This window comes from Triturus cristatus, chromosome 8, assembly GCF_964204655.1.
Source record: "Triturus cristatus chromosome 8, aTriCri1.1, whole genome shotgun sequence".
Lineage (NCBI taxonomy): Eukaryota > Metazoa > Chordata > Amphibia > Caudata > Salamandridae > Triturus > Triturus cristatus.
Window position 1 is genome coordinate 415,648,999 of NC_140591.1, and position 15,440 is coordinate 415,664,438.

Sequence of the window (15,440 nt, forward strand, 5' to 3'; positions counted from 1 at the left end):
GATTTAGGGTAGGGCAAGGGCTAGGACTGGGGGGGCATCGTGCAGGGGTTTAGAAAAGAGTAAGGGCTGGGGGTCAGGGGTGATGCAGGGGTAGTGATTTAGGGCAGGGTAGGGTAGTGGTTTACCTTACACATTTTTACCAAGTGTATGCCTTTACCATGCATAGCTTTGCGTAGTAATGGCATGCGTGGGAAAGGCATATGCGTGGTAAAAGAATGCATTGTAAGCGTACAAGCGTAGTAATACCTGCATTGTAATGGCATGCGTGGTATTAGTATACGTAGTAACATCATACATTCATGCCCAACAAGCCAAACAAAAATTATTTTCCTTATGTACCTCTGTACAGCATGAAAAAATTATCTAGCAGTGAGCTACACAAACTTATTTGGAAGACATGTTAATTGGCCACTAGAAAAAACGAATCTCAATTTTTATAACTACGTCCGTCATTCATTCATTTACTTTGGGCTTCACATGTAGCCCAATCTTACTAAAAGTAGCAAGAAACATTAACTAAACTGCATATGTAAAGTTTCAGAATTACTACACAAACTCAAAGACATATTTATGGTCACATCATTATATAAACCAATAAAAAAAAAGAAATCACATTAAATCTGATTGCCACTCTGTAGTTATAGTTAGCATTCCCAGAGATAGGAATTACTCAGATTTTAGCTCCCCAATAACTTTCCACCCATTTGACAAATCACCACAAAACTTGCTAGACCTATACCATTTTCTACATTTTGAGATGTGAATTTTGTGGTGAATCGTTAAGGGGAGCGGAAGGATAAAAGGGGGTCCGAAAATGCATTTTCTCACCAATGCATTTGCCGTAGACACTTGTATTTGAAAACAGCGGAACAGATTTACATGAAATGTGGCAGGATTATACATTATGGTGCACAGGTGATCCTTTTTGGGTACTACAGTTAAGTAGGGTAAGTATTTTGTAAGTTCTAAGGCATTTAAACTTAGTGATATAAGTCGCCGCAGTACTTATACCCCGGTACATGGCCATAAACGTAGGTCTAAAAATATGTAAATAAATGTACCTACCTATTACCATTGTCCCTACCTATTCCCACAGGCAGCCACACCCACTCAGGCAACCCAAACATCTTCAGGTGGGACCGGAGCTCCACCTCTTTTCTGATGGTGTGCTCCAGATCCTTACAGAGTAAACAATTCACAGGCATTGATGGAATCACAGCTACCGGCAAGAAACCTGAGACCCCGTCTAAGTCAAAGGGAACCAAAACCACTGGATAGTGACTCATGGTTGTCACTTACTAAAATCTGATGGACTACATTAGGAACTATCTGTTCTAAGAACTCGAGCGGACACCCGATGATGGTCATGCTGGCTCCTGTGTCTCTCAGAGCCTCCACCTGTTACACACAGATGGTGGCCCACTGCCTGTACTTTTAAGTGTTGCTAGGCATATGGGCTCTTGGGCACCATCCCGCTATCACACATGGACACTAGTGAAACCACTGCATTACTGTCCCCTTCGTCAACTGGGGCATCCCTTACCCACGTGGCACACTAGCTCTCCCCTGAGGGCTGTATCTCAAGACTTCCACCCAGAACCTCTCCTTGCCCTACCAGATCCCCTTCTGTTGCTGTAACCAGTAACTGGTGGACATAAGCCCAGGCCCTCAGTGCTTTTTGGAGCTCCAGCTTCCTAGTGTTGCCCTTGGCTGGAAGTCCCCTCTCCTTGAATAACCCCTTGAGGTCAGCCACAGAGTAGGCATCCATGTTCGCTAGCTCAAACTCCATCCCTGCAGGTGTAATTTCAGGCACAACAGTCAACTAGAATGAGGGTGAATTTGGAAAAAGCAGAAGAGCAAGTCAAGGAGAATTTCAAAGAAACTCGAAATCGTCTCACATTATTTAGCTGGGATTTTATTATTACACAAATTAACTGTATGGCACTACACAAACAAGTACCAATCACACTGCTGAACACCAATGTAGGAAATTAGGTTACTGGTTGGGGAGATGAACCCCCTGACAAAGTAGAAACCACAGTCACTGTCAAAGTTAAAAACACAAGCAAACCTGCAAATTAACCTGTGCTAACCCTTTGGCAGCTTGGCACAAAGCAATTAAGCTCAACTTTGAGGCAGTGCAGAAAGTATTTACGTTACACTTCAAACAGAAATAAAGTGAAAACACAACACAAGAAAAACCCCACACCCAGTTAGAAAGAATAAGAGTAACATTCAATAAATTATTTGAGATCTAAACAACAAAAATCCAATCAGTAAGACCAGAGATGTGCAATTTTAAAGACTTAAGTGGAAACAGTGCTTAGAAGCACAAAGCGTCAACTGTGGTTATATTATCGATCAAGACCGGAACAAAGTCGCTAATCCAGGCCGACCACGATGGAGCCGGGATACAGGGACCCAGTTAAGCCTGCTGAACAAATGACCATAAATCCTGATTTATAGTGTGTTGCAAGATCCCGCAACGAGGATGTGTCGCATAGCGGTGGTTCAGAGGAGCAATGGGCTGCGATGCAAAGTCCGTCCTCAGGGATGCATCGTGCTGCGGCAGTTCTGAAGTGGAACTGAGAGGAGATGTGTTGCGCTGCATCAGTCCTGCCCACAGGATCACAGCTGGGCTGGAACAGCATTTTCAGGCCCACATCCCGGGGTCCAGGACGGAGATGGCATCACCTGGATGGTAATGGCTCACACCAGAAAGAGTTCAGGTGGTGGATTCAAGGTGCTTGGTGTCTTTTCTGTCCCAGAGTCTCTGATCAAGAGGACAGCAAACTAGCCCTTGGACTCACTCTGGTGTTTCTGGATTCTATATGCAGGTCCAGCCCTTTCACTCCTTTTTGTTGAGCAGCACAGCAGTCCTTCTGAGACTTCCACAAGTCCAGAAGTGTACTGGAAAGTTGGGTCTGAGGGTCCAATATGGATACCTGGTGCCACCTTTGAAGTAGGGGGAAGATTCTGGAGGTTTCCACCCAACTTGTCTGTAGTCACAAAAGACTGGTCAATCCCTTGGCGAGTATGCTTAGGCAGTGTGGTAGGTGACAGCTCCTCATCAAGATGGAACTGGCTCATCCTGCCAATACATAATTCCCCTTTGTCTCGTTGTCTCGGAGCAATACACAAAGGCCAACTGCCAGCTACAGCTAGTAATGCAACACAGGTTACAGGAACCAAATGATAAGGACAAGAAAACTCAAACATTCTAAAAGTGGCATTTTCAGGATTCATAAAATCATACTTTACCATTAGAGGGATTTTAAAATTACGATTCGATAGACACCTAACTCAGCATTCCTACCTGCTTCCAATTGAAAGTTGCCACTTATTAAATGTAATAAGGGAACTAAATGTTATCCTATTGGAGATGGCAGCCTCACAGTAGTGAAAAACGAATTTAGGGGTTTTTCACTACCAAGACTTGTAAAACTTAAAAGTACACCTCCAATCTTTTAAATACATGGCAAACCACCCTCTGTGGTGTGTAGGGCATACCCCAGAGGTGACATATTTACAACAAAGGGAGGTTTGGGCCCAGCAACAGTTTTATCCTGCCAGGTAGAAATGGCAGTTTAAAACTGACTGCACACACAGGCTGCATTGGCAGGTAGGAAACATGTTTAAAGGGCTACTTAAGTGAGTGGCACAATGAGTGCTGCAGGACCACTACTAGCATTTAATTTATAGGCCCTGGGTACATGTACATCCCTAGTAAAGTGGTACTACAAGTAAATTAAATGTGCTAATTGGGTGTTAGACAATGGTACCATGTTTAAAGGGGAGACCACCAGCACTTTAGCACTGGTTAGCAGTAGTAGTAGTAAAGTGTGCATAGTCCTAAGCCCAGCAAAAACAGGAGGAAGGAAGGCAAACAGTTGTAGGGAAACCAGAGCAGGGATGTTGGGTCCAACCTCAATCAATTGTTCTTACTGTTTGAGAGGTTAAGGAAGGGCTTTGTCTTTCAATATGTCCTGAACCAGGGTCTCCCCACCTTGTGTTTCAGTGAATCTACACAGACCTTCCATCCCTATACTAATCTCCGTGACAGAATTCTTTGTTTCCCACATGGACACCTAATTGCTTCATTGTTTTCTAAACCCCACAACTTCCTGTTTTATTGTCCAGATTTCATAGAGTATGGCTACCAACAAGGTCTCGTCTATGTGCTTAGTGGAATCTCTGGTTCCTGAGCCAAAGGCAAGCTCTTAATAAAATGAGGTCTAAGCATTGCTGTCCCTTGAGCAGTTCAACCCTTGCTTTGAGTTGGGTCAACATTTTGGAAGCATGTTTTTCTGTGACTATGTCACTTCCACTTTGTAAATTCAATCAGCTTTGCCTAAGATTTTCAGGCCCAAAAAGTTCACCTCCATATAAAGATATGTAGCAGAGCTCAATCAACATGTGGGGAAACAAAACAAACTATCAAAGCATTCCTTTTATTCCAGCTTACCCTATAATTTACCATGATTCTTGCTGCTTTACCAGAAATTGAATGTCTGCTGTCCCTCACCAACATAACCCAAGCACAAATCTATATACCCTCCTTCTCAAGCAGCCCTCCTTACATTCCAAAATAACAGAGACTCAATACAGGTCTTGCATCACCTGCCTATCCCGCATCTTGGAGTGGCATAGTTTTAGCCCATGGGTAAATTAGGGCAACCGGTGCCCCTTCAAGGGTTAATCTCAGCTGCCTATTAGATGGAAGGTTGGGCAACTGAACTATTAATTATATCTGGACACTTTGCCCTACCATGACAGGTTTCCATGCTCTCCATTTGGGGAAAGGATGTGGTCTCACGGTTAGACTACCGACCTTGAAGCTGGGAAACCAAGGTTCCAGCCTCGGGGTCGACTCCACATCCTGTGATTCTGGGCAAATCACTTAATCTCCCCCTGCCTACCAAAATAAAATTAATGTGTCCTTGTGTAACGTAACTGGTGCTCATGTAAAGCGCTCCAATACCTTCGGGTCAAGTTTGCGCTATATAAATCTGCAACAAAAAAAAATTAGAAGCAGACTGGAACCCATACGGTTCAGGCTCCCTAGACTTGAAAGTGCGCAACCTACAGCTATATGCAAAACTGGGCAGAATAACGAAGACCAGCAACAAATGCTCTATCATGATGTGCCGGCCTGCTGCCACAGAAACAGAACATCAATATTTCATACATTGAAAGAACTGCGAGGGGCAATATGAAAAATGAATTCTTAATAAATTTATTGTTCAAGTACAAATCGGCCAAAACCTTTCACAATAAAAATCGCTTCCTCCGGGCCAATTTAACAGTTCCATTAGTCCAGTAAATCTCTAAAAAACTAAATGAAAAAAATGTATCACCAATGAAACACTTACAAAATCCAATACATTCATGGATCGTCCTAAAAAGTAAAAGAGACCGAAACAGTTCCCACTTCAAGTATCTATAAATATCAGCCCAAAGCCCACGCCACAACCTACAGCAGCTCTGTACCTCCATGGGAAGCGCCTCACTCTTTCTCCGAAGAGAGAATGTGGGCAAAAGCCCAAGCATGGTCTGTCAGCCTGCTCACAGCCATGCCTTCTTGATTGTCCCCTGCCGCTCTTAAGGCGCTACAGTGCAGTGCAGGCTGCTATTGCCAGGCTGCTTGCATCCGATCATCCATCACAACTGCAAGCTCCTTCGTCAGAGGATGTGTCCTCGCCACTTTCACAACAAGGACCACAAGGTCCTTCGGACTCTGCTGCGCCGCTGGGAAAGCTGAGGCTCAGCAAGCCCGGCAGGGAGGTTACGATTCAGAGCTGGGGTCCTTCCTCTGAATGGCTGTCCACAGCCACTGAGCAGTCCTAGGAGAGGGTAAGCCTCCACTGCTGGAGATTGGTTTTCCCGCTTACGTGTCACTTTCTATCATCCTGTCCACTGCTCCAGAACAGAATGCCTCAGCAGTGACTGAGCACCTACTACGAGTGGCTATCTTCCTCTCAATTGGACTTTCAGTTGAGGAACTGCAGGATCCACATACATGATGCAACCCACGCAGCACACTTCATTGTTGGATACTTGTAAGGCAATTCCTCATCACCAAACAATGCCATTTATGATGAAATATAAATCTTCCAATGTCTAAAAGCCTCTTCATTTGCCATGGCCTGTGCGTTGTCATGACAACTCTATAAAAGGCGATTTTGGGCTCACTAGTCGGAAGAGCATCTTCAGCATAGGCAATTTAACTTCATGGGCTAGCGGTACTTGTGGACAGGCCCTCAAAGGTCCTTACCTATTGTTCATTTTGTGATATTGCTTGTTTCAACACACTTCTGCTCTCACCATCTCCTCCTTTCACCATGATAATTGGGCTCCTCTGCCTCAGTTTCAGGACATCAGCTCTGCTGGTCAACGATAACCAGGTGTCAGGAGATAAATGTTAATGGTACCCATACCACAGCATCTAAGATGCAAAGATTCCCTGATCTCCTGATAAGATCCTGAATCTTGCTAACGCTATCTTAAATGTTTGTAATCAGCTACCTCTAGTACCATTGACAGATGCACCTGTCAGGTTTGCTCAGTATGTACCTATACATTTGGTCTTACATTCACAATGGAATATGGCAGCACAAAGTTCGCAAACACTACACTCACTCCAAAAAACTATAAGTACAAAGTGAACCCATTTGCCACAAGAACCCTTGAATACAATAACAGAAGAAAGCCAATAAGCAACTATGTACCACATAAACAAGAATACACCTCCACCAGGCCACTGCTTGTTGAAAAGGAGGTAAGGGGGACAACTCCCTTGAGAATATTGGTATGGGGTGAGAGGAGACATGTCATCACAACAAAGGTGTCTGTGGTTTAAGGGGGGAGTCATAGGATGAGGAGCCACACACATTTTTGCAAAAAGTAAAAATCCAGGGAAACATCAAGTGGCAACAGAAAATGGATGTATAGGAAAGAAGTTGTACTGGTCCCGGGTTTCAACCTTACAGCCTCTCTCACTCAGACAGCTCTCGCAAAGTAGTTCACAGTCTGATATATAAAACCAACTATATTGGTGAACAAATTTTCTTGCTATAAATGTGAGGTCCAGATTCGAACATTTCAAGTCTTGGAGATCAAATGACACCAGATAGTTCAAAATTGTAATGATATAAACTCATTAAAGAAAAACCCTGAATTATCATGCAGCATGGAGGTTCTTAAAATGCAGATCTTGAAAGGATCTACGTATATTTTGTGGTAAAAATAAACATAACTAAAATTAGTGTAATTCCAATTAAGCACTATTATGTCTACTTTTAAAACTATTGTTTTTGCTAGTTAGCTTAAGAAGTGCCTCTTTGGGTATATTACGCTCACAAATCTCGAAAAGGAATTGAAATGTTCTCTTTAGGAAAAGCAAGGCTACATGGCAAGCGTTTTCAAAGTGCGGCACAGAATGGAAGAGGTAGAAGGATGTCTTTCTGGCTACTGCCAAAGGGGTTACATTATAGTCTATTAATGATCACTACACCATGGGCAAAGGACATTTAAAGGAGCATGTTTACACTTGCACTATCTGCAAATACAACACAGGGTGACCCACTCAACGGTTGAAAGGCACGCACACCGTCCTCTGGCCCCTTTTGGAAAATTATGTATCACCAAATCCAATGACATGCACCTAGTTTCAGACCTGTATAAAATTCTCCAGAAAGCTGTCCCTCTACCATGGACCGCAGCAAAGGTTTGAGTATGAGTTCGAGCACATACTCTCAATGGGCAATATGCTGAGGTTTTCAATCGTACCTGCCCTGCTGCAACCAGCACAGTTGGCAAATAGGCAATGGTTATGATCCTCCAGCACTGGTAGAACACCCCACCTCGCACACACTCTTGGTCACAAAATATGTCCCCCGCATGGTTGAGGAAATGTGGTCTAACGGGCACACTCACAGATCTCCTCACGCACTGACCCAAACTACAACGATGCTGGATAGAGGTCCTCCACAGCAGCAATGAGATGTTTTATACGGATATCCCCAGTTCTCAGCATACACTATCTTGGGTCCACTCAATGCACTCGCATACCCGCTACACTCTCCCACAGCTAAACAGGCCTTAAAGGCGCTGTGGGGAACAGACATGGCCCCAAAATAGGGAGCATGGCTCCATGCATTTTGGAATTTGCTAGGGATGGAGAAGATTGCTGCCACCATAGGAGGGAAGAGAAACTCAATTTGAGAAGCCCGGGGTACCGTGCATTCCCTTCTTACCACAGGAATTAGGGAACGTCCATGTCCGCAAGTATGGATACTGCGACTTACACACTCACCCAAAGGGGCCCACCAACCTGCAACAAAAACCAAACGGTGTAATACCGACTTGGGGTATCCCAAAAGGGACTGTTTTAGATCTCTTCACTATGCATGTTGGAGGAGGGGGGGTGGGTCCGGAGGTAGCTTGACAGAGGGTTTGTTTAAATTTATTTTGGGGGGGTGCAGGGGGGGGCTTGATACCGTCTCTAGGAGTGCACCAAAACATCGGCCACTTGCCTCTGGATGTAGGTGTGGCAGTTGTTTTGAAATCAATAAAAAAAATTAAACCATAAAAAGCAACGTTCAATATCCTATGATATTTAGAATACAATGTATATGGCACGGCATGCAAAGTATGCTTACCACAACTGCCACAAGGAAATGTGTAATTTTACTTCAGATGCAATGGGGAGAGGCACAAGAGACAATTTCCTTTGTTCTGGGACTTGTTTCCCTTTAAATACCGAGACACTTGATGGATTCTGCGGGCAGTACAGTTAGGTAATTGTGAAAATAGGTCTGTGCAGTTAACTATGTATAATAAACAAAGATGATATCAGCAGAGGAAAACTCAATGTGTATATACTGTGATACCTGAATAACCATCAAATGAAACCCAAAGACTTTGGAAAAGTGCTGGGTTATATGACGTTATGGTTTCATAGCAATTTCTATTTATAAGTCAGTGTTGTAAACACCCTGCAAGAGTTTACAAAGAAAGCTTGTTGTTTTAAAGTGCTGGCAATTAATATCTAGCACTTTTGATGAAATCGTGTAGTGCTCTAATTTCAAACCAACTTTTTATTCGATGTGCATACACGTAGGCAACTGTATAACAACAAAGTGTGAAGAAAATAAACTGCAAATGTTACACCAAATATGGTTTGCTATTCTGGCAATGCAACAATGTGCTGCTATTATCTCAATAAAGTGCCTTGACCACTTTGTATGGGGTACACACTACATTGCCAGGAGATCCTGACACATCTCAACTCAATGTGTACATTGAGGAATGAGGTGCTAGAACATAAAGCCCTTGTGACATAAAAAATAATAAAATATTGTTCCTTTACACCCTATGCACTTCCATTAAAACGGGATATGAATGTGATCTGACCGAAGTTCAGAATTTAACAACACTGACGTGGGCGCAGTAGTTATATAAAAGTACTCGCCTGCTGAGGAAGGATATTGTGTAAAAGTTTAAAGTCCATTTTAAGAAGCCTCATCGAGCCACGAGGACTAACATTATACATTCTTGGTGACCCTGCACCACTCAAAAGACAAATTTTAGGTGCTGCATAGAACCACTCCCAAATCGGTCAGCAATGTTAAAAGCTCTTTAATGGGATTCTCAAATTTGAGTTGCCCAAAACTACAGATTTGTATATTGCATTTCTAATTATTACCCAGCCTCCTTGGAGCCAGATTAATAGGACCTGGTCTACGGGCTTCCTTGTACCGCTCCAAGGCCTCCATCTCCTTTCTGGCAACTAAAAAGAAGAGAAAGCAACAAATAGGTTAAGCAGGAGATCCAAAAAAAAAAAAAAAAAAGAAGAAAAAAACACACACAAGCTCAAGATTCAAAAAGACTTTATTCGGATAACGTCGTATCCATAAAAGCACAAAAACGCAACGAAAAACAAGTTAAAAATGTGCAAATTAGAGAGTCATAATAAAACCATAGTAGCATGCTATATACAATCTTTAGATTCATATAAATTCATTAATGCAAATCTTAAAAACTCAGGGATTAGACACCATCTGACGTGCTCTGACTGCAATTCTCAAGAAAGTGCCTGTGCGAAAAACCAACTCCTCATCGTCCAGAGTAAGTAATCTTAGATAAGTGTGGTCCAAACAGATGGGCATGTGCTTTTTAAAATACGGAGTTAAAAGCCACTTAATATACTTTAAATAGTATTTACAAAAAAACGAAGTGCTAAATAGATTTGCCACTCTGGCCGTCACACGGGCAAGGAATGCAAGCAAGGTCAGAGTGGTAGCCAAGGGGAAAACTTAATACAAATTTAAAAGTGCCAGTCCTTAAACGAAACAAAAGGCTCCTCTCCCAATGGCTCATTGGAAAGGTAATATAATTAGCCAGCGGGTGTACATAATTATCAATGGCCATGTAGGTATAAACAAGGGATTTTTTTGTATTCCTTTTCGAACCTTTCTGCTCTATATAATGAATAGAGCGCAGTCCTAAGCTCACTTTTGGTCGCGGCCATTGTTGTGCTAGGATCTGTGTAAATTCTTCCCTTATTAACACTACAGAGGCTCCGATACACCCCTGACAGCCATGGTATGTTTTTCCCTTTCACACATCCTATGCAGTCACTGATAATCTCTCTTGTTAAGGATGCGGCTGGGTTTTTCCAGACCGATAGCCAGAAAAGGGCAGGGCGGACCCTAATAAAATCTTCGATAAAATGTAAATTGAGTTAATTGTGGCAAAAAATAGGAAAGGTTAATAATGAAAATAATTCATCTGAAGAAGAATTCCAAAGTAAAGGGTTACAAGGTAAGCAAACAAGAACATAACCTGTCGTAAATTTGGCTAAAGGCTTGATAATATATTTCAATATATGCATTTGATAAAGCAGCTGATAATTTTGCAACTCTGTGCTGTGGCCCTACTTTCCCCACCCCATACACTAGATCATACCAAATAGCTTACCCTGCTGCGTCTGCCCAGGCTTAACATGAACACATGCAAACTAGACATCAGTACCCTCTGCAAGTCCAATGTGCCCAATCAACCCTGCACATCGGACACAAGTCAATTTAGCAGTTTCAAAGTGGGCATATAAAAAAGGATCCGGGCGACACCGACTAGGTGCTGCACATCTACCCTCTTTCTATGCAGTTTTAGTCTGAACGGAGGTGTTTCTACAAGCACTGGAAAGGTCAACAGCTTTCTACCCTGAAACCTATAGACTATGCCAGTGCCTTTTTGCTCCTAGATTGGAGCTGTATATGCATTTGTGGAAGCCATCTTTTCATGCTTTTCCTTGTATATGAAGAAGCCAATTTCAAAGATGGCCACCGTGGATGAACAAAAATCCAAACGCTCAGCCATTTCAGCTGGATCCAACAGAAATCGTGGCCAAAGAGGTGCAATCCATGGAGTCTACTTAAAGAGAACAACAAAGGATAATCCAGAAGTCTGATATCCACCACCATTAAGGATTACAAGTGTGCAGACAGGCCGGTCGATATACGAGGCAGCTACCTCGCCTCCTGTCAAACATCACGGAGGCTGAAACAAAATGGGGTAGCAAATCTTGTCGTGCCTGAGGTAACGTAGTTCCCAAGAGGAGAAAGCAACAGGAGGTAAAGCGCTGAAGTACAGTGTCAGTGGAGTGTCTCCAGCAGCAACAGCATGCCCAGAGGAATGGGAGATTGAGCTGCTGCAGTGCCGACTGGTTCCATGAGAATGGGTCTGACATTGGCCCAGGCAGAGAAAAGCTAGGAGGAGACTGTGCCCACATGGGAGAGGCCTCCGATTCAGGAGTCCTGCATTCCCCTGAACCAGGTAAAGAATGTGAGGAAGGAAGCTGGGAGAAAAAAAGAAGGAAAAAAAAAAAAAAAAAAGGTGGCCCGGTGATCGTCCTGGACTGAACTGCAAAGAATAAAGGCCACCCTCCTTGAGAGGGGATGGAGGAAAAAAGATGGGATGGGGGGGTGGGGAGGGGGGGGCAGGGAGAGGGTTGGGATGGATAGATAAAAAAGAAAGAGCGGCATCGAAGAGGAAAGCCAAATCAGCAGGTAATTAAGATTTCTGAAGTCGGACCATAATATAGGGATATCGCACTGATAAGCAGAATATAAGGACCTGAGAAGCAACAACACAAAGAATCAATAACCCGGTTGTATACAGAATCAACAGATGGCAAATAAAGATCCAAATAGACTAGGTTAAGGCATATCCAGGAAAGCTTGACAGGCTAAAGAATAATCAGCACCAATGCCGGGGACATGTGTGGTATTGCGAGAAAGATTCTAGGACGCTGCAGCAGACCATGACTCTGGACACTACTTCCTGTGAACAAGGGTGGACCGGAAGGGGACGATGGAGATGGACAGTCTTGCAACGGGCATAGAAGGTGTAAACTCCCATCAAGACTCGTAACATGTAATTAGAGAGAATAAAGAACACAATTGCAAATGATAATCGGAGTGCATTAATTCAGTCAAGGTCCAGATTGGTAGAGGACGTGACAATATGTTGGCAATGATCATAAAGACTATGTCAACAAATGCATTAAGTAACACACTACTAGAGTGGAACTGGCATACTTTAACCCCTTGACACAGGTGAGGTGATCATCACAGCATTTTGAATAATATAGTCACCCATAATTTGGCAGTGTTAGACCTGTCAGCCCTTTGGGTGGTCCCTCCTCATCATTATTTATTTTGTCCCACTTTTGCCTCAAACCCGGTTTGAATTTTTCCTTTTTGGGAACCACCAGACTTTTTAGTGTTGCTGCAGATTCAGGGAGCCATTTTATCTACCCCTGAAACTTCTGTCTGAGGGCCTGGAGCACAAAATGGTGGCCACCTGTGACATCACCAGCATCCACTGGAACCTACCAGCACCTTCCAGAACATTCCAGAACCCTGTGACAGTTGGAGGCGGTTTAGAATGTTGGGAAGCTAAGACAGAGAGTTGGCAGTTGGAGCTGGCAGTTGGCACCTGACTGGTGAAGAGTGAGCAGCAGAAACCTGAAGGAGGAAGGAGTGAGGCAGCAGGGGTGGAAACTTGTGCCTGGAGTGGGGTCCATAAACCCACCCTTGATACTAGTCCCTACTGACTGAGCCCAGCCTGGAGCCCTGTGTGGGAAGAAGTAAGAAAAACCATCCTAAGGACCTGGACAGCAGGAACAGGCCTTAGAAGTCAAGAAAGCAAGATCCTGACCTGGATACTGGTTTCCCTGGAGCCGGACGTCGAGTAGCCTGGAGACCTGGAGCCTGAGGTGGAGAAGCGGCGCTGACTGGAAAAAGCAGACGTCGTGCCCAGAGCCGCCAGAGATCGTGAGAGGGCGCCGACGGAGGACGTGAGGAGTACCAGAGGTCGAGGAGGAAGTCACCCAAGGTCGAGTGAGCGGTGTCAACGGGGGAGTGAAGTTCGCCCTCCGGAGTCGCTGGAGACCGAGGGGAAGTGTACCGGAGGTCGGGAGTGGAGATCGCACTCCGGAGTCGCCGGAACCTGAGAGAATCGTGCGGAGGTCGGGAGTGGAGGTCGCACTCCGGAGGCGCCGGAAACCTGAGGAGAGGAGCACCGGAGGTCGGGAGTGAGGATCGCACTCCGGAGTCGCCGGAAGTCGACATCGAGCCAAGGCCGGCCGACGTCATCGAAGCGGAGGTCGCCATCAGACCGGAGCCGCCCGAAGTCGACATCGAGTCAAGACTGCCCGACGCCATCGAATTGGAGGTCGAGATCGAGCCGAGGCCGCCGACATCGATCCGGAACCGCCTACCGGCGTCGTCAAGAACTGACATTGTGCCGAGGCCGCCGACATCGAACCGGAACCGCCTCACGGCGTCGACACGACTCCAGCGGCGTCGGAGCTTCAGAAAAAGGGCAGTAAGTGGAATAGAGGGCGCCAAAGGCCCTGTGGAATCCTAAGAGACTACTCTAGGGGTTAGAGAGGTGCTGGAACCAGCTGGACTGTGCCAGGGGTGAGCTGAGACTAATTTAGAGGGGTTGTGTAGAGTGAGAGAGCCAGGTCTCTGGTATTCCCCCCTTGATCTACCTCAGTTTAGGCCTCAGCCTTGTCCAAGCCAGGGAGTAGACACCCTCAAGCCTTCCACATCCCCACAAGCTGTGCCTGGGCCAAAGTAGCCCATAGTAATCTCAAATGTGATCTGATTCTATGAGTGTCACTGTCAGCTTTTAATTATTTATTGAGAGCACTGTATTTATTGTATTTAACTTATTTATTGCTTCACTGTATTTATTGTTCCACAGTATTTATTGTCGCACAATATTTATTGGTTTGCAGTATTTATTGCCTCAGAATATTTAATTGCCTGTATGTAATGCACTTATATTTATGCCTTTATTATTTATGATCACCCCTATCTATTGAATCATTAAGACAGTATTTATTTGACCTGCACTATTTAGAAAGCTTTGTATATTGTGATTGTGTATTATTTATCTAATCAGCAACTAAGAGAAAAAGAAGATAAAGAAAGATATTTTCATAATTTTTACGGTGTAGAGTCGTTTTTGGAACGGATGCACGCATGGTTATTGTATGGGTATGTCGTATGCTTAGCACGGTGCCTGATTCCTGACCACTCGAGCCAAGCTACCACTGTGTGTTCCCGGAAATACTCCGTTACCACCAAACCTTACCGGTGTGGGAGTGGAGTAATTTCCAACATTAATTGGTGTTCAGTGGTGGGATAGAGCTGTGCCTACGTATACTCAACAATAACCGTGGGTAGTCCATAGGCCTACACCGGGAGTTTTCTCAAAGCGGCCTTCCTAATTGTGGGTTTTTGTTTTTTCCAAATTTACTCTGGTGGTGGGAGGAGGTATTATTAAAGGTACCCCCCTGCATTGTTACTGCAAATAACTGTCCTCTGACCTGAGTGGGCAAGATGGAGTTTGTACTGGAGAATTTAGAAACGTACACTGTGGCCCAACTCAGGGAGTTTTGCCAGCGGGAGGGGGTGTATTGTCCCCCAGGAGCAAAGAAGGGTGCACTCCAAACCAGCTTAAGGGCTTGGGGGGAGGCACGCCGAGAAAGCAAGGCTGAGGAGGAGGACAGGGAGAGAGAGCCCGATAGCGAGGGAGCTGGTTTGTACCAACCGGAGGTGGGGAACCTGTCAGCGGGGCCCAGGACACTTTCCAGGAAGGGCAGCAGTGCCTCTAGCGGTGGCTTGTCTGAAGTGGAGTTAACAGACCGGAGGGAGAAAAGGCAGCTCACATGGGACTTAGCAAGGCTGGAGAAAGAGAAAGAGGAACAGAGGATGGCTCATGAGATAAGGCTGAAAGAGATAGATCTTCAGATCCTGAGAATCGGGGCACACCCTGTACCTAACGGTGGCAGCGAAGAACGAGAGTACACCAGGGAACCCAAACCCTACCTGCCAAAGGACATAGTAGCTAGCTATGGGGTG

General features: G+C 44.7%; 1 protein-coding gene across 1 annotated transcript in view; it reads right to left on the minus strand.

The window, feature by feature from the left end:
- The window catches only part of EPSTI1 (epithelial stromal interaction 1), a 236,271-nt gene that overhangs the window by 133,565 nt on the left and 87,266 nt on the right, over positions 1-15,440 (minus strand). Inside the window, exon 3 of the mRNA XM_085621814.1 lies at positions 9,707-9,790. Within this exon, the coding sequence (XP_085477940.1) occupies positions 9,707-9,790 (84 nt within the window). The remainder of the gene's footprint in view (positions 1-9,706; positions 9,791-15,440) is intronic.